This window comes from Danio rerio, chromosome 5, assembly GCF_049306965.1.
Source record: "Danio rerio strain Tuebingen ecotype United States chromosome 5, GRCz12tu, whole genome shotgun sequence".
In the NCBI taxonomy this organism is placed as follows: Eukaryota; Metazoa; Chordata; class Actinopteri; order Cypriniformes; family Danionidae; genus Danio; species Danio rerio.
Genome location: NC_133180.1, coordinates 15,295,001 through 15,320,154, shown reverse-complemented (window position 1 = coordinate 15,320,154; position 25,154 = coordinate 15,295,001). Strand labels below are relative to the sequence as shown.

Here is a 25,154-nt window from a genome sequence, read left to right as displayed (position 1 = left end):
CTATGTTTTTAATTCACTGTTAAATTTATTAACAATTACTGAGTGAAATGTGTCTCGATATCTTTATTACTTTCATATTTATTGAAGTAGAGACTTGACTTATCTGGTGTCTTTGTCAACTGACAAAAGTCCCTTAATGTATAAACAAATGTAAGAAAAGTGAATAATTTATTTTTTACCTCAGTTTTACCGCTGATCACTATTCTTTTGATAATCTGCATTATGTGGAAAATTAGAAATGAGAACAATTTATAAGGGGCATAATAGTGGGACTGTTTTTACAAGTGTGATATTACTGTCATAATATTCTTTTATAAATAGTTAATAGTGAATTAATTTTGAAATATTATATTTGTATTTAATTATCATTACATTTAAATATTTAATTTATTTTTAGTCATTATGAATTTTTTATTAATAGTATTTTATTTATTCATTCATTCATTTTCCTTCCACGTAGTCCCTTATTTATCAGGGGTCGCCATGGCGGAATAAACCGCTAACAATTCCAGCATATGTTTTACACAGCAGATGCTCTTCCAGCTGCATCCCAGTAGTGGGAAACATTCACACCCTCTTACATTCACAAACGCACTTATACACTACGAAAGATTTAGTTTATTTAGTTCACTTATAGCGCATGTCTTTGGACCGTGGGGGAAACTGGAGCACCTGCAGGAAACACACACGAAAACTGCAAGAACATGCAAACTCCACACAGATATGCTCAAACCAGTGACTCGAACCAAGGCGACAGTGCTAACCACTGAGCCACTGTGCCACCGTATTATTATTATTATTATTATTCATTCATTCATACATTCATTTCGGCTTAGTTCCTTTATTTATCAGGGGTGTCCACAGCAGAATGAACCGCCTATTATTCATTCATTCATTCATTAATTAATTAATTAATTCATTTTCTTTTCGGCTAAATCACTTTATTAATTTGGGGTCGCCACAGCAGAATGAACCACAAACCTATCCAGCATATGTGTTACGCAGTGGATCCCCTTCCAGCTGCAACCCATCACTGGGAAACATCCATGCACACTCATTCACACACATACTACAGACAATTTAGCTTATTCAATTCACCTATAGCGCATGTCTTTGGACTGTGGTGGGAACTGGAGCACCCGGAGCAAACCCACGCGAACATGGCGAGAACATGCAAACTCCACGTAGAATTGTCAACTGACCCAGCTGGGGCCATATTATTATTATTATTATTATTCATTCATTTTCCTTTGGCTTAGTCCCTTTATTCATCAGGGGTCACCACAGCAGAATGAATCGCCTATTATTAACATTATTGTTGTGTCTATTTATTCATCCATCTTTCCATTCATCTATCTGTTTATTCTTGTACAGATTTCACGAGGCTTAATTTGTATTTTTGTGAAGGATTTGTAAATGTAAAGTCTGTAAACAGAAATATCTATACATGTGTAAATGTTTTGGATTATTCATTTAATGCTTCTGATAAGCATAATTACACAGCCTTTACTGGTTTGTCATTAGACTTTCATAAAAGAAAAAGCTTACATTTAATAAAAACAACTCATGTGATATAAAAGTTGAAGTAACACCCTTAAATGCAAAAAAAAAAAAAGTGAGATGTTGATAATTGTCAGCACAATGGTATATATAAAAGAGAGAGAACAGATGATCCTGGAGTGCATCTTCACACCGTTCCTTTAGTGTTTGTTTTTAAACACTTAGGGCTATATTTTAAGGATCTAGGCGCAAAGTCTAAAGTGCAGGGCGCAAAAGCATTAGAAGCATGTCTGAATCCACTTTTGCTGTTTTAAAGATGGAAAAATACGCTCTCCGCCCTGGCGCATGGTCTAACAGGGTTGAGCTTATTCTCTTAATGAGTTATGGGTGTGTTTCGAACATAACATGCATTAAATTAATCAAAGTCTCATCTGTTAATCTCTTTTAGAGTCAGTTGCGTCACACCATGGCGCATTTGCTAATTACATGGTGGACTTTGTAAGTGGAAAAACTGAACACTTCACAAGCAAGTTAAAAAGACTATCTGCAGCACGAGGATATAGAATGAGCCTTCCCCAATCGGCCTCTTTTATTTCTCTTTACTTTACTTTTATTATTTACTCCTTTACTTTCTGGAGTAAGGAAATGGTGGAAACTCACTCCACTGAAGACATCTATTAGTGTACATATTTAATTTTGTTTGTTAAGCTCAAAGATTTGTTTCAAAACTATTTCTAAATTCTGTTCTTATTTCCAGCAAACAAAAACCCGACAGGTCGACAAATCTAAACTTGTGTTTATTAAAACAAACATAAATAGTCATATAATAAACAATACTGCTAATAATAATAATAATAATAATAATAATATTTACAAAAACAAATAATAATTTTACAAAAGCAAATTGTCATGAATAAACTGAAAAAGCCCCTCGAGGTAAAGAAGGCATGGAGGCAGTGGTTTTTACATTTCTGTAGAAAATAATAATTTTAATCCTTTATTTTTTTTTCATATGTAAAGATTTTGTGTATTGCTGTACATCCTGTTTGAAGACCAGCACACTCATGAGTTCACAAAGTGGCGCAAATGGATTTGCTTTTTAAACAACGTGGCGCAAAATGTGAAAATTACAGTTGCGCTGGTCTGAAAATAGCAACAAACCACGCCATACACTTCTTGCGCCTTATTGCGCCGGATGTGTGATAGGGCCCTTAGAGTTGCTAATGAAGTGGTTTAAGTAGTTTGGTTTAGTAAATCTCAGAAATGGCCTTGATCTTGTGGGATGAGGTTTGTTTGAGGGGGGGATCCCAGTGACAGGAAGGTTATCCAGTGGGACAGGAAGTAGGATGTGCCTGCAGCTGATCAAACTCCATTTGATTATGAAGACTTTCATCTATTCTCATTCACTAATGAAACATCACACAGCCTGTTGATGTCCAGGAATACACACATACACACACGCACACTCAATCATTCAACACACACAAGCTGTCAGCCTCCCACTCTTTCACACACTCCCACTTCTAACATCATCAGTCACACTTACAGCATGCACGCAGTCCGACCAAAACAACGTTCACACTTTCTTCTACCAAAAAAAAAAAAAAAAAAACACATAATGCATGAAAGCCAGCTGCAGGCCATTTCACAACGGCATAAACAAAGAGCAAACAGCATTCAACCTTCAGATCAGCACTTTCATCAACACAAGACTTGAGCTCTGGGAGTCTCTCTGACGTCCTGGGTTTCTTTCTGACACTAGGAAAGTTGAGCAATGCAGAATGTCTGTTTCATTTCACATACATAATTCAGTTTAACCAGGCAGAATGCAGCTGCTGTGCCGTGTTATTCAAATTAAGCCATTGTCATTCTTTTCAGCGCAAACACACCTCCTTTCTATGTAAATTAGGCTTATTATAGATTGTGCCTAATTCACAAATCCCTTTGCCTGGCGCAATTAACATTGTGCTATTATCACTTACTGAGAGCAGCCGGTAAATGGAGGTTCATTTAATGGAGGTGTTTGTTTCAGAGTTTTGTGTCTTTCAGAATCTGATTTCAGAATGCAGTTTGAATTTAAACGTAATGGAGGAGAATTCAAATAGGTTTTTAATCTATTCGTACTGGAGAGCTTTCAATCTACATTCCCCTAAATGTTGAGACTCTACACCGAGGTACAAATTCTTACCTTGTTCATCAGTTAGTGATGTTAAAATAATGCAATAATATAGAAATCACAGATTTGTTTCAACAATCTACCATTGATTAAAGGCTGAAAGGGTTGTTTATTTTTGGCTTTGAATTAGACATGCAACCTTTGAAGGTTTTAGTCAGTAGCCTGTTTACACTGTCTTGCTAAAAGCAAGTGTGTTTCCACCCGTTGCATTTTCACAGTAAATTCCGGGGCCTAATTGAGCCTTGTTGGGACTTTCTCATGGCCAACAACCAGACATTTTTAGGCCATTTAAATACACTATAAAAATTAAATGACAAAAATTAATTACAATAAAAGCTTTTATTTAACTTCAGCTTTATTGAATAAGTTAATCGAGTTTCAACTATTTTGTTTTAGCTTAATATTTTAGTCAGTTTTACTGATCACCTAAAAATATCATTTGGGCCCAAATCCTATTTCTATTTTTGTACCCCTTCCTTTTCCACTTCCCTTTGGCCCTTGAAACAGAGAAGTGGAAGGGCTTCAAAATTTACTCCTAAGAAATGGGAAAGCATGACAGCACCTGCACACATCATCATATGTCATCGCAATCTCTTGCTTCATATGAAATAGACGGTGGCGACTGCTGTAGTTATTCCAGTTGCTTTGTTTTTTTTTTTGTTTTTTTTTTTGGTATTTATCTTCAGGACATCACCAAAAGCAATGATATCATGTTATCATACTGATCTAATGTGGCAATAAGCTTGTAACTGCACTGTGCATTTACACAGTGGCTGTATTCATCTATGTAAACACACCAAAACAACAGCAACATTATAGCAGACACTGTAAAAAGGTAATTCTCAGCAACTAGACATTTCTCACTGGGTAGTTGAGTTGAGTTGACAAACTGTTGTGTGACTGCTATACAGGAGTTACTATTAGGGATTATAGCTTGCGAAATTTAGCAGTTTTTATTTTAGCTTTTTTTGTGTTTGTTTGTTTGTTTTTAACATGACGGTAAAACTAATTTGTGCATCTCCTTACTTCCTTGTGCAGCAATGCTGCTGTGTAGCAAAGTCACTTTAATAAAATTTGTTGAATTCAATAGGGGTAATATTCAATTGTGGTTTCTAAAGAAAAGTGCATTAATTGTCAGTGTTATTTCACAAAATTTTAATGTAAGATTTTTAATTGAATAATTTTTCAGGTTTATTTGTTAAGTTTTTGACAATTGAGTAGAACTGTTAACAAATCATGTTTCAAATTTAATTAAAGAACTTTAATGAACAACTGTATGTTTGTTTTTAAGTACTTTCCACTTAAATCCATATTTCTGAAATGCAAGTACTTTCAAGACGTGTGGGAACCCTGTATATTATTTTTTCGAATGAAGAAAGTCTTATTTGTTTTATTTTGGCTAGAATTAAAGCAGTTGTAATTTTTTCAATATTATTAGTCCCCTCAAGCAAAATTTTTTCAGATTTTCTACAGAACAAATCATTGTTCTACAACAACTTGCCTTATTACTAGGCCCACGCGGAATTTGCACACGCAGCAATCTGCAGCTTTTTAGCCCATCGTTGAGTCTATGCATTTACTTGTGTAAATGTGTTTAAATTTATATTTATTCCATTTTTAAATTAACTTTACATATATCATTGTGAAATAGTAATGGTAATATTAAAATATTCATATGATTTATTCACAATACAGTTTGTAAAGTAATGGTTTCTTTCTTTTAGTAAATATATTATATGAGAAACTTGCTTTGTTAATCATATAAGTGGATCTAAATGGATTTGCATTGTAAATATTAACGTTAAAAAGGTATTATTTTTTATTTCATATATTACGCTTTTAGTTATGATACTCCTAAAATCATTCCTCATATATTCACAGATTTTTGACAAAATTCTCTGCAGAAATACCAAAAAAAATGTCCACAGATTCTGTCTGGCCCTACTAATTACCCAAAACTTGCCTAATATACAGGCAGGCTAATAATTCTGACTTCAACTGCACACCAAATCATCATTAGACCAGTGTAACAACATGCTTACTACTTAATTTACTTATTGATTTCTGGATTTTGGCCTGTAATATTGGAAACGTGTGATGGAAATGATGTAGAGCAAACAGCTCTCTGTGCCATTGAGATGCACGTGTCTGCAGTGGTTCGTGCCAGACTGAATATGTCAAGCGTTAACATGACTTATGAGTCAGGACAGGGACCTTGAGAGTGTTGGTGGCTCCACTAACCACCTCCTGCCCTGCTTCTGTGGCTATAAAAGATCCACCCACTCCAGGGAATGGAGGCACGCTGCCGTGTTTTGACTAGTGCCATCTGATCCGATACCGAAATAAATAAATCATATGTTGAAGGCAGATTGAACTCTTTTAGTCAGTGTTCTGTTTATGCTGTGTGCTTTTAGATGAGGGGGCTTTTTTTTTTTTGCATTGAGCAGCAGCTGGTGTTGAGTGGTCAGTTTTGTGGAATTGATAGTGGCAGGATGTTGGGAAATTACCGGCCACTGACATGCTAAGGCCCTTTGTTTAACTTTTATGAAAGGGGGGATGATGGAGGAACGAGGGATGGAAGGAAGGAGGAAAGCTCTTGAGTGTAGCACTGGAAAGATCTGTTTATGTTGAGGGGTGGAGTTGTTTCCGCTTGTGCATCCGCTGTCCACCTTTCGTCTCCTGAGCGTGCTATAGCCTTGACATCTGTTGGCTCTTGGAGGTCAGTAGGTCACAGTTCAAAGGGTCTTCTTTTAGTTGAGATGATGAACATGGGGATTGGTTGTTAGTTCTGGAGAAGAGCTTATTGACAGGAATCCAAGAGCAGATTGGAAATAGATGGGAGATGCTTTGGACTCACAAAGCTGGTCATCACTCAACCTTTGGCCTTTTTTCGGATGTGCATGTAAAACAGCAAATGAGAGGTTCATTGTTTTCTTTAAAGAGGACTTTCAATGAAAACAAGCTTCTTCGGGGTATGTCCGTCTTCACATTTAAAACAAAATCTATTGTCTTTATTCTTTACATATGAGTGGGCGCAGCCATTGGAGTTTTTTTGCTTGAGACTTCCGGTCTCAATTGCTTCCATTGATTTTTAGATGTTAAAAACATCTCGTATTCTGCTTGATGTTGCAAACTGATCTTTCTTTTATAATTTTATTCTACTTTGTATGTATAGTCATGAACAGATTGATCGTTTTCTGCCGTTTGTTATTCCTAATCATTTCTCCCATAAGCAACTGAATCAGGTCTAAAACAAAGCTGCCCAAAGTAGGGTCCACAGGCCAAAGTTGGCCCACTGTAACCTTTGATTTGGCCCACCATCCCATCTGAGAATAATGAAGAGAATGCCTTTAACATAGATTGTCTTTTCTAATTTGATGTAACCTTTTTTGTGGGTTTGTTTTGTTGCTGAGCTACAAAAAAAGCAAACTGAAATTAATGTTCCAACGAAATGTAAATGAATCTGAGTTTTTAAAACGTAATTACTGTTGCTTGACAAATAGAGGACTATGCAGAAGACGTGGTTGAGCAAATCAAGGCAAAAAAAAAAAAACTGTGTAACTCTCCTCTATTTTAAATGAGATTGTTTTTGTTTTTACTGTACTTAGTACATTATAAAATGTAAAAAAAAAAAAAAAAAAATATATATATATATATATATATATATATATATATATATATATATATATATATATATATATATATATATATATAGAATGTATTAGTTAATATAAAGCAATTTTTTCTAGTTATATTAAAATATTATAAAATAAATTCGGCCAACTAGTCTCAATATAGTTTGGTTTTTGGCCCTTCATAAGAAAAAATTTGGCCACCCCTGGTCTTTGCAAAAACAAACGCACGTCCACATTGTAGAACAAGGTCAATAGAATTGTTTGTATTTTGTTAACCTCACTTTAAAAAAATTCTTGCTGCATTAAATTGTTTAGTTAAGTCAAATTATATACTTTTGTGGAGAGCACGAAATACGTCCGAGGAGCTATGTTTTTTTGCAGTTTTTGTTTTTGCAAATCCACCAGAGGCTGATGTGTATGCTACTTTAGATCTTAAATTTCTCTTGCGAGTGCCTGCTGTTCTTGTGCAAATCCACCACTGGCTGCTGTCGACTGACTGATTGACTGACTGATCGATCAGCCCGCTCACTGCCTTCCCAAAATCCAACTGATAGTGTTCTTAAAAGCACTGATTAACCCGCCCACTGCCTTCCCTAACCCAACTGACAGTGTTTTCAAAAACATCAATTAACCCGATAACCCCTTTTCCTAACCCAACTGACAGTGTTTTCAAAAGCACTGATTAACCCGATAACCCCCTTCCCTAAACCCAACCGACAATGTTTTCAAAAGCACCAATTAACCCCCTTTCCTAAACCCAACCGATAGTGTTTTCAAAAACACTGTTTAACCCGATAAACCCCATTCCCCAAACCCAACCTGCCCACCGCCTTCTCTAAACACCTTCTCTAAAACGGAGTGTTTTCAAAAATACCAACTGACACGCTCACAGCTTTCCCTAACCTAACTGACAGTGTTTTCAAAAGCACCGATTAACCTGATAACCCTTCCTTAAACCCAATCAACATTGTTTTGAAAAATCAATGCCGAGAAAAAAAAAGCCCTGATTTTTACCACGTTTTAGATCTTACCACATTCTTATCCTGTTATTTGCTTAATTGTTTAATTTTTTACCTTTTGTTTTTACGTGCTTTCTGAACCGTTCTTTGTCAGACTCGAACAACGCCATCGCGGTCAATTCTTCTCTGCTCCCATTCCAAGACTGCCTAGGTATGTGGCAAGCTATTGGGCAAACTGGTAACAGTGGAAAGCTGTCCACACTGAGGAAAGGGGTCAGCTGGTAGCTGGTAATCTGCCCCGTAGCATTTATTTAAAAAAAAAAAAAAAAGGCAGCCATACATAGCTCTGGCTAAACAATTCACGCTCTCCAGAAATGTATACGGGGCTATGTATTCAAAATAAGCCTATGTTGAATTTTTTTGTCATCTTTACTTTCATTAATCAAACAGAAAAAAAAATTAAACATTGAAAAACATAAAAAGAATAGCAAATAGTTATTATTAAAATAAGTTAAAGTAACACACAAAAAAAACATTTGTTGTGATGACTTTTTGTCATATCTATTTTTTATAGTGCTGTTGTGTTTATTCTATACTTTGCTACTCCATGAACATCCTGTAAGTTTAAAAATGTCAAAATAAGTTTAATAAAGGTATTAAATAAATAATAAATAGTATTCCTCCCGGTCCACACATGACACATTTCTGTTTTGGTATTTTTGAATGGTTGTTTTCTGAAGCGCAAGGTTTTTTAGCTCAAGGTTTTAAAGAGCTCCTCTGCGCTGTTACTGTTAAAGCTCTACCCATAATCCCTCTGCTGGTCAAGCATGATCCTGTAAAGCCTCTCAGTGTAACAGTCAGGAATCTGTTATATTAGTGAGCTGTGACACACACATGGCTTATATATATATATATATATATATATATATATATATATATATATATATATATATATATATATATATATATATATATATATATATAATTATTATTTTATTAATTATTCACCCTCATTTCAATCCAGTTCCCAGAACACAAATGAAGATTATACAAATTAGTATTATACATCAATGGTCTCAACTTTCAAAGTCCAAAAAAGGAGCCAAAAATATTGTCAAAACATTCAGGGAGTTCAGTAGAAATATCTTAAATAAATCTAAAATATCTTCAATTGTGTTCCAAAGATTAACAAATATATCAGGTAATTGGAAAGACATGAGGTAATTAATAACATATTTTTAATATTTTTTTGGGGGTAATCTAATCTTTCAAAAGTCCCATGAAGTGCTTTGAAATGTGCATTTTTGTTAGTAATCTATGTTATGTCTATGTTAGTATGTTTGTTCATTTACAATGAATCTTTTATGTGACTCAAGAACGATGAGTCATTTCAGGGAGTGATTTGATTTTTTGCACATGTGCACATTTGTGCAGGTGAAGGAGAAGATTTGTTATTTTTTTTAGTCTTCTATCGGGTTTGAGTCGTTTGTTCATCACATGAAAGACAGAAGCCAATCATATGCATTGAGAGCTGAAAAAAGATTTGATCCGTTCAATTCTTGAGTCTTCGGTTTTGAGTCATCTCTTTACATGCTGTCACACAATGAACGAACGACTCAAAAACCTGAATACTCAAAAGGTAAACTAATCATGGGTGTTTCTGGTTCAGACTGTATGCATTGGTTTAGCTTAAATGGAACTGTCAGGGTCATACGAACGAACAACTTAAATTTGAAGACCTGTCAGATAAGGTGATCAGAGTTAATCATAGACAAAACACCAGGTAAACAATGAAGTATTATTCTCTATTTCTTAGTGTAGTAGCATTCTAGTTATGACTGGTTTGTAGTGTTATCAACATTTTTACTAGTTGTAGATGTGTTTGGCAAATTGAACAAAATAACTCAAAAAAAAAAAAAAAAACATTTGTTCATCTTGATGAACGAGACTCAAAGGTCTGAGTCAGTAAAATGATCCAAATTTGCCATCCCTATTCTATAAGTGATTTAATTTGAACTGAAACATGAAGACTGGGAGGTACGTCCCCTTTTTAAATATCAGCCAATAGTATTTTGTTTTATCACAGCTCTGCCTGAGTGGTTGAGCTCAAGCAAATCAGATGAAACGCAAAAGAGAAGCATCTTAGAGGGGGCAGAACATGTCAGACGCTAGAGGGCATTTGATTGGTCAGAAGATTTGATGAGAAACTGAAGTATGACGTGTCGTCAAAAAAAAAATTCATTGATCCATTTAGGAGGAAGTAATGTACTGCAAGCTTTGGATGTTAATTCCTTCTAAATGCAAATTTTGTCACTGTTAGAGAACAGTACAGTATCTTATAGATATGATTAACACCAATACTCACATCTATAAAACTGTCATTTGATTTCACTGGGACTTAGGGTTACAAGTTAATTACAAACACACTCGATTACCTTGCACATAGCCTTTAACAATACAAAAAACTAATTCCAGGGATTAAAAGAAATATTGAGAGATCAACTTTGCATAGGGAAGAGCAGGGACGAAAGAAACAATGCAATTTTCTTGAAGCCCTGACAACATTTAATTTCCAGGCTATAGCAGCACATTCAGCATGCAGCCTTTGATAGAGCTGCCAATTATCATGTGATTTCAGGACCGTGTCCTGCGGTTAGCTCCAAATTTCTGTTTTTAAGTGCAGAAAGTACATTTTTGTAGTGTGTCACACTACTGATCAATCTACAGGTTATTTAGTGCAATAACACATCCTTAAGTTTGAAATGTTTTTCAATTTAAAAGTAAATCAGGTTTAAATACCAAGAGTTCCCGTGGAGAAGAAAGTAACACTGCTAATAGACAAACCTTATTTTTCACGTCCACATTAGAGTTTGCAGTGTTTCGATTCAGATATTTTTTTAATAATTATACATATTGCCAATAAAAAAAATAAATAAAAATAAATATTGTTTTTTTTTTAAACATTTTGCATTGTGGGATTGCTTTTAAAAACATTTGATGGAGCTGAAATTTAAAATGAAAATGTCGTTTCATTTTTTTTGCAAAAATAAAGGACGAAATAGGTTTGGAGTTAACATTACCAATGTCAGATATACTCAAACTTGATTAAGCCAGTGAATCTAGCTAATATTGTTGTTACTTTTAGGGATGCAAAGATTAACCGATTTTACTATTAAATGCGCTTTAATTCGTCACGATTAATTAATTGTAAAGACTTGTCAACACCACGTTTCTGCCCCGAACAAAACTGATGCAAACTAAACAAAGTTATGCCAACTGTGCGCTAGTTTAAAGTTCCAAGCTTGTACACTGAGGCTAATACGCACACACACTGGATTATTTAGTTACTGTTTTGCTGTATTATTTAGTTAGCAGCAATAAAAACCACTTTAAAATATAAGGTGTGTGATTTTTATGTGATTTTTCTAAACTAGTAGGTAGTAGGTAGTGGCGCAGTAGGTAGTGCTGTCATCTCACAGCAAGAAGGTCGCTGGGTCGCTGGTTCGAGCCTCGGCTCAGTTGGCGTTTCTGTGTGGAGTTGGCATGTTCTCCCTGCATTCGCGTGGGTTTCCTCCGGGTGCTCCGGTTTCCCCCACAGTCCAAAGACATGCGGCACAGGTGTATTGGGTAAATTGTCCGTAGTGTATCAGTGTGTTTGTGAATGTGTGTGTGGATGTTTCCCAGAGATAGATTGCTGTTGGAAGGGCATCCGCTGCGTAAAAACTTGCTGGATAAGTTGGCAGTTCATTACGCTGTGGCGACCCCGGATTAACAAAGGGACTAAGCCGACAAGAAAATGAAATGAAAGCTGTCTTTTGAATATGATGACTGCATAATAATCATGATAACCATGATTAGTGACTCAGACTAGGGTTGGACGATGTCTACTGTGAAACATCTCAGTGGACGATGGCATTGTCGTTGTAGGCGGGGGTAAATTATTTATTTATTTAATTATTTCAGCGGTTTGGAAAAGACAAGGTTTTAAAACCACGAAAAATTTCTGTAATACCGGTCCTAAGGTATGAGAAAGATTTTTTTATTAGCATTTTTGTGTTTTGTTTTGTTTAAGGCAACAGAATCTCCAGCAGAAAAAAATATCCTAAGATGCTGTTTTAAATAGTAAAGAAAGACAGAAGTCACTTAATCCTTAGAATTATTTAGCCTGACGTGTTTACTGCTTCAAACTATTATAAAGCTTTCAAAAAATTCAATAAATAGTTTTAAAAGAGGAAAAAAGTTTTAGTTTTTTATCCAGACACTTAAAAAGAAGATATGTTAGAGCAGTAAGCACAATACCGCGATATCGTGAAACCGTGATATTTTTATCCAAGGTTATCATACCATCAGTATCTTATACTGGCCTATGCCTAGCTGCGATGGGACAGCGCGGAGGATCGCGATGCTGGCTTAGCATCGTGATGTCTATCAGTCATCGGCGATAGACAATGGTATTATCTTCAAAAGCAGTGGTCACCAATCTCGGTCCCTGAGGGCTGTTGTCCCTCAGGGTTTAGCTACAACTTGCCTCAACACACCTGCCTGGGTGTTGCAAGTATACCTAGTAGGACCTTGATTAGCTTGTTCGGGTGTTTTTGGTTAGGGTTGGAGCTTAAATCTGCAGGACACCGGCCCTCCAGGAACAAGTTTGGTGACCCCTGTTTAAAAGTAACAATCGGCTTTAAAAGTAACAATGTGCAACTTTTGTTTAAAGTGAAGTTAAATTTGAAGATGTTCTACTTTGATACATAATAACACCTGATTTTGTTTGACCACTCAAAAATATACTTCTGCTAAAAACATTATCTTTTAAAAGTGGGTTTTCATGAAAAATGGTACTTTCATCCCTGCTCTCTCCTATATATTTATAGATTTCAGATAAAATTTCCATAAAAAATTTGCCCTTTTTTCAGCCTCCTGTGTTTATGTCCAGTTATTTCACTTTAAAGACCATGAAAAGAACTTATTCTTTGTCATAAATATGAAATTACTGAACCTACACACAAGACTTTGATTAAAAAAGAGCTCATTTTAGAAGAAAATGTCAGACAGCATTTAGAGGTTTTTGCATCAGAACTTTTCACTTGAGTCGACACCACCTGTCACAACAATCTGACATATTCCAGCCCCTCCCCGCAATACAGATACAAGCACCAGCTCATCGATCCAATAAAAAAAACAGTGTGCAGGTGGAGATGTGAGTCATCGAATTGCTATATTGCAACCCGTCTATTACAGACAACTCATCTGGAGCAAATCGCCACATCTCTGACTTCTCTTATCTAGCGCTCCCTCTCTTTCATGCTAATGCGAAAAAGAAAAACAGAAATCAATGGTGGCGAGATTGCTCCCGCACGGGTCCGCATCTCAATCCAATGAGGGTAAGAGGCTGCCCTTCCACACTTGCTTATCATTGTGAAGATTTAAATTCGGCCCACCCTTTTTTTCCAGACCGAATGATAAAAAGCACAGCCCAGGTAGACAGAGAGAGAGGGTTTTACTGTGTTATCTGCACCGCTTAACAGGATTTGACATTTGACGCACATTTAAAAGTCAATGGGTTTGCTCTCAAATCAGCAAATATTATCAAGGCCCTAATTTCCCTTTTTAATGGAGAGAAACAGGTGCGAGTTGATGATTAGAGCAAACGTGTGAAAACGGCTATTGCAGAACAGACTGGACCTCTCAGACCTTCTTTTTTTTTTCTTGAAACCTTGCTTTAGGCGTCATCGTAATGCATCATGGAGAACGCATACACTCCAATTATAATTACAAATGCACTTCTCCTTCTTTTGTACGTGGCTGTCAAAAACAAGCCTTCTTCGGTGTCAGGGTGTTCTTGGTGAACGATTGTGAGTTGCTCTGACAGCCATCCATAATTTGGCTGGTGGTCTGCCAGGATGCGTTTATCGTCGTACCTTCTGAGAGAGTGTAAAATCTGTCATTAAATCGCCCCGACTGTGTTTTGTCACTTCGTAAGCAGTCCCAGCTCTATTGGGATAGCGACAGGAAGGCTCTAGGGAGGTTGGTGTTCATCTCGTAATCGCATTTGTTGATGTTTTTTGTTTTCTTTATCTCCCCTGACAGGAGCCGTCGTGCGCATCTGGAGCCATCACACCAATCAGAACCCCCTGCTTCCTCATCCAATCAGAGCCCTGTAAAAGGAGAATAGAAATGGGGTGTGCGAAAGTTCTCCTTGTGATCTTCGTGATCGGCTTTGAAAAGGGGATCTGCGTCAACTGGAACCCCGTCCCACGCAAGACTGTAAAATATAATGGTGAGTATCTAATGACCAAACAAAACTGTGAGCAGTTCCTCCCAGCGGTGACTGCGCCGCAAATTGGCCTCCTCTCCCGTTCCCTTTTTTTCAGTTTTTATGACACTCCTCCTTTCTTTATCCTTTCTTCTTTTCTTCCGTCGACCCCTCCCTTCATTCTCCATGCAGATTTGAGATAAGAGGTGTGATTTCTGCTTTTCAGCTCGCTGAGATATCACATTACTGCTTGGTTTTATAGGCTTTTATGGTAAAGGGCTTACTTTTCTATTCATTCGTGCTCGCTCCATTTGTGCCTTTTTTCTATTTCTTTTTTTTTCTCTCTGGAGGGAATTCACTAAGAATGAATTGCACTCTTTAGCAAAAGTCTTTCTTCATCAGTATTTTTGTCTTTTCCGGGAAAACATCTACAAACGCAAAGTCGCTTGAGAAGCAAAGTTGAATAAAATTATCATCAATTAGGTGTACTTTTCTTAACTCATTGGTATAGTGTTTACGCATATGTCTAGCAAATTTTTGCGAGGTTTTTGCTTAAATTAGGAGAAAAACAATCCCCTGGTGGAGTAAGAAAAAACTTTTAGACTTCAGACTGAAAATTGCTTTGGAAGCTTATTTTCACGGTTTTGTTTCTCAAGTACATCTGTTCTGCCTGAGGCGTTTGTAAGGTGTTTTTTAAACAAAAGTAATGTCTAAAAGACTTATTCGTGAGGTGTAATTGCATGTTTCAGCTAAAAACAATCAGGTTAAGAGTACAGCATTTTTAAGTATGAAGTAAGTTAGTGTATTTCAAGAGTTCACACTTAGGTGGGGATTTATTATGCCAGGAGAGGGACAGCATGATTAAGGGTTCCTCGAGCACATGGCTCTCTCCCATTCACAGGGCGAGAGGTAAGCTACTTTGAGAAGGAAAAATACTAATGCTGGGAGCTAGACAATAATGCCCATTTGGCTTAGTCTGTTACATATGGTGCATATCTTTGGATGGTGGGAGGAAACCGGGAAACTCACGCGGACACAGGGAGAATATGTAAACTTCGCACAGAAATGCCAATCGGCGCAGAGAGAACCAAAGCCGGCGGTGTTCTTGTTGTGGGGCAACAGTGCTAATCACTGGGCCGCCGTGCCGCTCAATCTAGGTGAGAAGGGGGAGGAGAAGAGTGAGAAATGGGGGTTTCTTCCAGAGGAAGAGAGTTGTAGAATGAAGACTGAGGTTATTTATAGTGACTTAGGAATCATATGAATCATGATTAGCTAATGCGGGACTTGCTGTGGCAAATTATAAGCATGTAACCCTCTTGAAAGTAATATACAAATAAACGTCATGTATACATATACCCAAAGCGCTTAACAGTCATGAGGGTGGATCTCTCAACACCACCACCAGTGTGCAGCATTCCTTTGGATGATCCGATGGCAGCCACAGAACAACAGAGCCAGTGCTCTCACCACACACCAGCTATAGGTGTAGTGGAGTGATAGTGATAGAGCCAATTCGATGGATGTGTGTAAACGGGAGGCCATGAGTAAGGGCCGATAGACGAAATTTGGCCAGGACACCGAGGTTACACCCCTACTCTTTAAGAGAAGTGCCATGGGATTTTTAATGAGCACAGAGAGGCAGGACTTAGTTTAACGTCTCATCCGAAAAATGGCAACCATAGAAAATATAGTATCTTCTTCACTATACTGGGGCATAAAGACTCACACAGACTGCAGGATGAGCGCCCCCTGCCGGCCTCACTAACACCTCTTTCAACAGCAACCCAGTTTTCCCATGTGGTCTCCCATCCAGGTACTGACCAGGCTCAGCCCTGCTTAGCTTCAGTAAGTAACCGGTCTTAGGCTGCAGGGTGATATGGCTGGGGCAAAATTAGCACTCATGATCACAGTTTGGGATTTACAGGCCAATTTAGGAATAAAAGGACGCTGCAGACTACCTTGATCTGGCATAATATGCTGAGACTGAAAAACGTCTCTTCTGTACTGTAGTCCAGACACCTGATTCGGCTCTTTAAAATGCAGAAAGTGCACTAGTCTACACCGCACGTCTGGATGTATGCCACGTTATAACCCTCTTCTCCATCATTTGATAAATTACTTCTGTAAAGATCAATACAAAGTGCACACAAAGATCTTTATAAATAAAACTCGGGGTTAACGTAGGTTAAGGTTGACATAATAGCACAACGTTAATTGTGCCAGGTACCTGTAGGGTTTTGATTAGATATTCTGCACTACAATATGAAACTTTGGATGGTATTTTTCAGTTCATATATGAAATATTTTGCTTAATAATACGCCTAGATTGTTTGATGAAAGGCAGTACGGTTGCTCAGTGGTTAGCTGTCATCTCAAAGCAAGAAGGTAGCTGGTTTGAGTCCCGACTGGGCGAGTTGGCATTTCTGTGTGGAATTTGCATGTCCTCCCCGTGTTCGTTTCCTCAGGGTGTTCCGGTTTCCCCTACAATCCAAAGACAAACATTCAGGACATGTGTGTGTGTGTGTGTGAATCCGAGAGTTTATGGTTGTTTCTCAGTGCTGGGTTGCAGCTAGAAGGGCATCCACTGCATAAAATATATGCCGGATTAGTTGGTGGTTCATTCCACTGTGGTGACCCCTGTTATATAAGGGACTAAGCGGAAGGAAAATGAATGAATGTCTGATTAAAACTCAGTAAGAATATTATTATTAAGAACTTAAATTTTGTAATTTAATATAGCTTTGTATATGAATTTATTTTATTTATTTTGTGATGCCAAGGATTTTTCAGGAACAGAACAGATGAAAAATGTAATTTTTTCGACATTATCAATGCCGTAAATATCACTTTTAGTCAATTTAATGTGTCCTTGCTGAACAAAAAGACTCCTTTAAAAAATAATTCTATTGACCTTTTGAGTTTGTGAACAATATTATACAAGAAAGGGTATGAATTGCGCTGCTTTAATTATTCGTGGCACACAGCACTTTTCTAGACCAGATTGTTGCTGCAAGACATGCCACTACTTCTTAGTGAATTCACCCCTCAATCTTTTCCCATTTCAGTTCAAATCACTGTTGATAATCAATAAAAACAGTGACAATAAACATCAAGCAGAGTGGGCATAATTGTATATGTATGCACATAAACTGATAGCATCTCCTTTTAAGCCCTCAGCTGGGAACACAGCCTTAAATGGACAGGAAACGGCTTAAGTTGAGCTACAGCGAGAGAGAAAGTCCAGAAAGAACAGAAAAAGTACACAGTGTGTCCGTGGTGTGTGTTTAACTACTGTTTCAGGTCATGTGTGACTTCGTTTGGGCCATGAACCACATAAACAGTAGGCTTGAGCTGCACACATGCACTTTTCGGGGAGGATGAAAGACAAAAAAGCAGGCAAGGCATCAGAGTGCACTTTAATGTTTGTGTGTGAGCTCGTAGAGTGCTTAGACTGGCAGTCTGAGGGATTTAGAGCTCCAGCAGAGTGTGTGTGTGTGTGTGTGTCTGTGTGTGTGTGTGTGTGTGTGTGTGTGTGTGTGGTTGGAGGTGGGGAGCTGGATCGCAGCAGAGATAATATTTACCCAGTATTTTCCACACCCACACCCCCTGAAGACCCTCCTCCACAATTATCTCCATCTTAAAGACGCCAGGGATTCACAGGCAAAGCAAACGCATGTCTGTTTGCAAGTAAACTTCTTTTCATTCCCGTTTCTCCTCCATGCTCGTTATCAAGGAGCTGTGTGTAAATGAGAAGTGCAGTTTTGTCAACACAGACTAAAGCGACTTGCCATTTTACTATATGAAGACAATTAAAACTTTTAAAACTTGTTTTTTAAAGAAATTTCCTTTTTTTCTTCCTTTTTTAAATAATAACTGTAAACATGTGCGTGTACCTTGTATTTCTTATTGTGGGGACTAAATATAGAGTTGGTTCAGCATAAATATCTGTATGAGAAGTCCCCATAAGCATAGCTAGTGATATATTTTATCATGATAATAATACAGAAAAAAAACAACAACTTCCGGTTCATGTGGACTTTAAACATTAAAACATAACCAGACAATCAACACAGAAAAAAACGATTCCACAACAAGTCTAAAATATTTCATAGCCTTACTATATTGGCTGAACTGTTGCCTCCATGCTGAAATTCAGCTGTGCGAGTTCAAAGGGGAGTCAAAGGCCCCGCCCTTGCCACGCCCCCTTCATAACAGCCCACAGTAGATCTGCTCGACCGGCAGCCTGGCAGAACGAGACGGGTCAAACAGAAAATTACAGGCGAGCTCAACTCAGGCCAAAAGGAAACTCCCGCTGACTTAGACGAATCCTCTGAATGCAGAACGCGCTGAGGATGGCAAAGCTACAGAGAGAGAAAGGGACTGCCTGCCTAGCACATCTCTCTACCCTCCAATTACTATAATGACGGCCTCCGCTGAAAAGGACAGGCCCACTGCGTGTGTATGTGTGCATGTTTATGCAAGTGGATTGAAGCCAGTCCTATCCTTCTATCTGTACTTAACTCCTCCCGATATACACAGACTGTCTGTGATTTATCCTCTCCAACCGACGCGCACTCGTACGTCTCATTGTCTGTAAAAGTGTGTTTCTTTTTTCATTCAATAAATCTGTCTCCTGTAGCCTTTGTGGACCTGTACGCTCGAGACGGAGGCTGTTTGTTAAAGGGGACAGAAAAAAAGAAAGTCTTTCTATTTTTTCATGCGCTCGCCACTTTCATGAAAAGGTCAAACTTGGTACAAGCTGTGAGCTCAATTCTCGACTGCAGTCTCCCCCCCCACCCCTCCAGGTCTGTCAAACGCCGGCCTATTTTCAACAACCTTTCACACATCTCTCCATTTTATTGTCATCCTGTCTCTTCTACTCTCTCTCTTTCATTTTTTTTTCAATCTTGCATTTTTTTCTCCAATGCTACCACTTTGCTTTCTTACTTCCATACTGTTTCTGTCATTTTCTCTGTACCAACACCTTTTTCACGCTCTCTGTCATTTCTGCGGTTGTATTCGTTGGGCCCTGAGGACAGTTTCATTGCTCTGATGTTCCTTTTTTTTTTTCATTGCTCTGGAGATTGAAAGCCAATGTGAAATCTAAATTAACCTATAATAAATGACTTGTGCGTGTTTTTCTAGAGGAAAAACTGTTGTTGCTACTCAAATAACTTTCCTTTTTATTTATAAACCAATTAGTTCCCAAAACATTATTAATTGTAGGTGTCCCTCACGCAGGTTAGTGGGCTTCACAAACCACCTGTAGAAAATTTTTCTTTACTGACACTTGCACAGGTTTTGCACATTTGTAGACACTTTCTTACAATCACTCCATATAAAAAAAAATGTACATCTATAAAGTTTGACTGAGTGGGCTTGACAAACCACCTGTAGATAATTCATCTTTACTGACACTTGCACCGGTTTTGCACATTTGTAGACACTTTCTTAGAATCACTCCAAATAAAAGAAAATGTACATCTATAAAGTTTAAATGAGTGGGCTTGACAAACCACCTGTGGAAACACACTCTTTCATCTCTCCGACACTTTTACTGACGCTTGCAGGAGTTCTACCAGAAAGACCAGGGAGATAAATATGATATTGAATTTATTTGATGAGTATTGTTTGATAAAGTGTGATTCAACAAAAACAGGATTTCTTTGGCGGAGGCCCCGCCCGTGCTTGAGTCAAAAGTTTGTAGATCCAGCTAAGGATGAAAGCAGGGGCGGAGACTACCCCCTGGACAGGGCCTACATAGGGGTGGTGGCAAGGATGGTTTGTAAACGTCTGCAACAGTATCTGCAACCAAATGGATGGACAACTTATATATTCCTTGTGTCTCATGGCTATTGGTTGGAACTGATTGTGATGGGTGATGTGACATTGCGCCCCAATCACTTTGAATAGATGACGTCAAGCGTTGCCAAACGGAATTGTGGATTTGTCAGCACCTCTTCAGCAGCATTGCTCGCTGCAGAAGTTGGGAATTTTCTCAACTGAAGCGTCAGCCAATCAGATCGCTTTATGCAAAAACCCCAGCTCAGACAGTAGCCAATTGCGCACTTATTTCATTGGCTGACGCTGCTATGACAATCGCGTCAACCCCATCTTCAGACACACCCCCTGTTAAGCATTGACGCTGAAGTTACGATTGGTATTTCTTGTGTCTTGTGGCTATTGTTTTAAATTGATTGTAATGAGTGAAGTGACATTAGGTCTTCTTGGTAGAAATAGTGCTAAAAGCAACATTTTTGCACATTTGCACCAGACATGTTCTTACAATCACTCCATATAAAAAAAATAAAAAATTCTACATCTATAAAGTGTGCTTCATGCAGGTGAGTGGGCTTGACAAACCACCTGTAGAAGGCACACTCTTCCAGTTTTCTTAAACTTTTACTGACACCTGCACCAGTTCTACCAGAAAGACCAGGAAGATAAATATGATATTGAATTATTTGATAAGCATTGTTTGACAAAAGTATGATTTAACAAATCATATGATTTCTTTAGCAGAGGCCCTGTCCGTGTTTGTGTCAAACGTTTGTAGATTCAACTTAAATCACCTTTATGTCTATAGCACTTTTACAATGTAGATTGTGTCAAAGCAGCTTCACATAGAAGATTGTAATAAATTGAAACAGTGTCTGTTCAGTTTCCATTGTTTAAGTTCAGTTTAGTTCAGTTCAATGTTGTTTAATATTCAATATTGAGAGTCCAAACACTGAGGAGCAAATCCATTGCTGCTCAGCTCTACAGGTACTGAACCATGCAAGCCAGTGGCGACAGTGGCGAGGAAAAAACTTCACCAATTGGCGAAAGTGAAGAATTAAAAAACCTTGAGAGAAACCAGGCTCAGTTGCTGTCACGACCATTTCTTTTCTGGCCAAACATCTTGTGCAGAGCTGCAGTCTAGGCAGAGGCTGGAGAACACTGGACGTCAGCGAAGATCCAGCTATGATTGCCAAGGACAAAGGCAGGGGCGGAACCTACCCCGCTGGACAGGGCCAACCTGGTGGTTGTGGGGAGGACATTACACTTCATTCACATGGAACGTCAGCGTCACCGCTTCCTGAATGGGTGACGTCAAGCATTGCCAAATTGAACTGTAGATCCGTCTGCACCGCTTCAGCAGCGTTGCCTTCTGCAGAAGTTGGGCATATCTCAACATTTCAAGTGCCAACAGATGCATCAGCCAATCAGTTTGCTTTATGCAAATACCCCAGCTCAGGCTGTAGCCAATTGTGTACTAATTTCCTTGGCTGAAGCTGCTATGATGATCGCGTCAGACACGCCCTCCATCAGGTGTTGAATCGGGCGTTAGGTATTTCTTGTGTCTCGTGGCTATTGTTTAGAACTGATCATGATGAGTGATGTGACTAGCTCTAAAAGCTACATTTTTGCACATTTTCACCAGACATGTTCCTACAATCACTCCAAAAATGTCTATAAAGTGTGACTCATGCAGGTGAGTGGGCTTGACAAACCACCTGTGGAAACACTCATTTAAAAAAAAAAAAAAACACTCCCCTTGTTTTAACTCCAGCACTTAATTTTCTGAGCACTAAATGTCTTTACACACTAAAGTCAAACATTTTTGTATGTGTTTTTTTATATTAATATGCGAAACATTTATCACGTAAACAAACCTAGCACACTTAGTCTGATGCATATTAATTAATCCATTATGAAAAACTGCAAAACATTTCAGAGTCAGCTTAAGCAGTGATACTTTGTTCTCCTCTCTCTTCTCCAAATTAGAAAAAGAAAGAGGAATAGGCTAAATATTGTGTTCATTTAATACTAGAAGGAAAGTTCAGCTCATTATCAAAAAGCTGCGCTACTATGATTATCCTATAATGCAAAGTTTATTTTAGGAAATCAGTGGAATTTTGATACATTGCTTGTGATACTTCACACATTCACGTACGTAAACATATCCTGAACAGAGACTGGCAGTACCTGTAGACATTATAATAAATGGCGGCCAGGATGACGTATTGGAGCAATGGATCGAAGCAGACCATGAGGCGATTATAATGTCTATGGGCAGTACGTCAAATGTATGGACACACGCACACACACACACACACACCAAAAAGCAGCAGGGCAGAGGTGCACCAGTCACGGTTTCTTGACTCTCCACCCGATTGTCTTTATTTTATGCACTATGTTTGTCATCAAGTTTTCTGTGGCTCAAATGACAACAATCTGTATTTAACCTTTCGCTTGTACAGTGGCTCTGAACTGTCAAAACACCTTTTAATTTTATTTTTTTCAATGACGGGCGAAAGTTTCAGAGGCAGTGTGTCAGTACGATTGACACAAAGTGAGGTCGATTTTATTATTTTAACGTGCGAAAATTACGGATGAAAATTTCGTATTCAGTGTGCAATACAGTCCCTTTCTATAATTAGCGCTTCTTGTGTCTATCGCCTCTTCTTGGTGAATCACTGACACTGAAAACCTCCTTAATTGTAAATGTAGTTCACGTCATACTATGAGGCTGTTGAATGCTTGATTCTGATGAGCTGATGAATATTGTAAGATGTGCAGTTAGTGGTGATTTCTGGTCTTGTCGGCATTACAGTTAAAAATTCACTACACTTGATGTTAGTTCTTTAATAGTTTACAACAATTAAAAAGTCGAAATAAAACAGGTTTTGAAATGTAAGAAACTAGTACTCTACACAGGAACAGATTGAGGGCAAAACATGACAAACAGCTTGAATTACAGCATCTGAACAATGTTTTAAGGTGTGGTAACCATAGTATAGTATATCATATAGGTGTATCACCACCTCATGTGTGTATTATTTTCTTAGAATTCAACTCTTGTCATTAATTATTCCTTATATTTTAGGTTGTGCTATATGTTTTGTTAATATGCTACATTTTAATGGCTGTGAATGTTGATTTATTGTTTGAGATCTTATAAACTTTATCTCAGATTTTAGTATCTTGACAGATTTTTAGCATAGGTTGTAAAAATATCAATGTGGTTTCTCAAACTTTCCCTGATGGTTTTGATTTGGAGTTTATTTATTGGCTTCTACACTAAAAAAATATCTGTAAATTAGCCGTTTTACGTATTTTGTGGTTCATGTTTTAGTTTTTCCCATTTATTTATGATTTTAATTGCATTATGAGAGCTTGATCTTTCTTCCAACAACTTTTAACCTTTAACAGTTTATAAGAGTGACTTTTATGAACATTTCTAATAGTTTAAAGTGATATATTGTTTGGGTTGCTGTTGAGTTGAATTTTCAACATCAAAAGTTGACAGAGCAGAGATCACAACACAGGCTTATTGTAAAAAACGTACCCCGTAAACATTTACTGCTGTTACCAGTGGCTCACCATGTACGTTGGTGGACTTGATATGCAGAGAGGAGTTGAACAAAAAAACAACTGGGTCCGAGTCTGGTGACGAACAGTTCCAGATAGCAGGTAGAACAAAAATAAAAGGCAAAAACTAACATAAAAAGTATATAACAGGGTGAAAATATGGTAAGATCTGAAAATGTGGTAAAAAAAAATCTGGTGGCCGTGAGGGCTTTTTTTTCCTCTGGATTGTTTTTGAAAACACTGTTGGGTTTAGGGAAGAAAGTGATTGAGTCAATCTTTGCATTTGAGAAAACAAAAAAAAAAAAAAATAGCTCCTGGGATGTATTTTGTGCTCTCCAGAATTGTATACAGGGGTATATCATCAATAATAAGCCTGCGTTATAAGATTAACATCCCATAATGCAATTTACACCTGTAAATAAAAAGAAAACACTCGTAAATTACAATGCCTAAACTTATGTAATTTGAAACTTATTAAATTTATGTAGCTCGTCCCTACAGTAGGCAATGCATGTGTAATTTGTTTTTTTAATATATAGCTAAGAAAAATATAAGAGTGCTTGGACATTTATATACTGTAGTTGTTGTTATAAGCTCTTTCAAGGTGCTACACTCTCTTGGACCACAAATCCACCAAAATCCACAAAGCTGTTCATACCAATGTAAGGTAGAGTTAAGCCTGTATTTGTCACACAGTATAGCTGGTAGATCATCTGTAGTCATTAACTAACAACCAGACACATTCCAAAGCCCGGCAACTAGCATATAATTATAGAAGAACACAGAGGTCTGTTTTTCTCCTCTAAGAAAAACGAATTGACTTAAACGTGCTGTAAGTAATTTCCGCTAGCTGTTTTGCTAACTCCCACCATTTTGCTTAGTTCAACCACATGTCTTCCTTTCAAAACTGCTCTAAAGCTCGTTGGCAAACCAGATGTCAGCAATCATGATCATGCGAAGTGATTCAGATGCAGAAAGTGTTACTGATAGGGGTGTTTTCAGACTGGCTGGAAGGCATGGGCTTCTCCCCTGACTCTCTTCTGCCGTTTACGAAGCCTCAAGCTGTCAGAGAGGCAGGTATGACACCCGTTTCAGTGACATCTGTCAGGAAGTTTTGGATGTCTGTCAATTTATTTGCGGTGTTCTTCAGCATCTCCAGGCAGAAACCACAGTTAGCTAAGCATCTCACTGCTAACTAGAGGAAACAGTTGATGTATTCAAGAGTTTTCATTTGGGATTTTCTTTTTTTGGTTGTTTTTTTTTTTTTCAGTGATGTC

The 25,154-nt window shown here is 37.7% G+C and overlaps 1 protein-coding gene across 18 annotated transcripts in view; it reads left to right on the top strand.

The window, feature by feature from the left end:
• Nucleotides 1-25,154, top strand: part of sema4c (sema domain, immunoglobulin domain (Ig), transmembrane domain (TM) and short cytoplasmic domain, (semaphorin) 4C) — a 656,757-nt gene that overhangs the window by 585,498 nt on the left and 46,105 nt on the right. For 16 of the 18 annotated variants that reach the window (XM_073950580.1, XM_073950578.1, XM_073950581.1 and 13 more), the window contains one exon: nucleotides 14,358-14,547. In XM_073950580.1, the coding sequence (XP_073806681.1) occupies nucleotides 14,445-14,547 (103 nt within the window). In that variant the 5' untranslated portion in view covers nucleotides 14,358-14,444. 18 annotated transcript variants of the gene reach the window in all.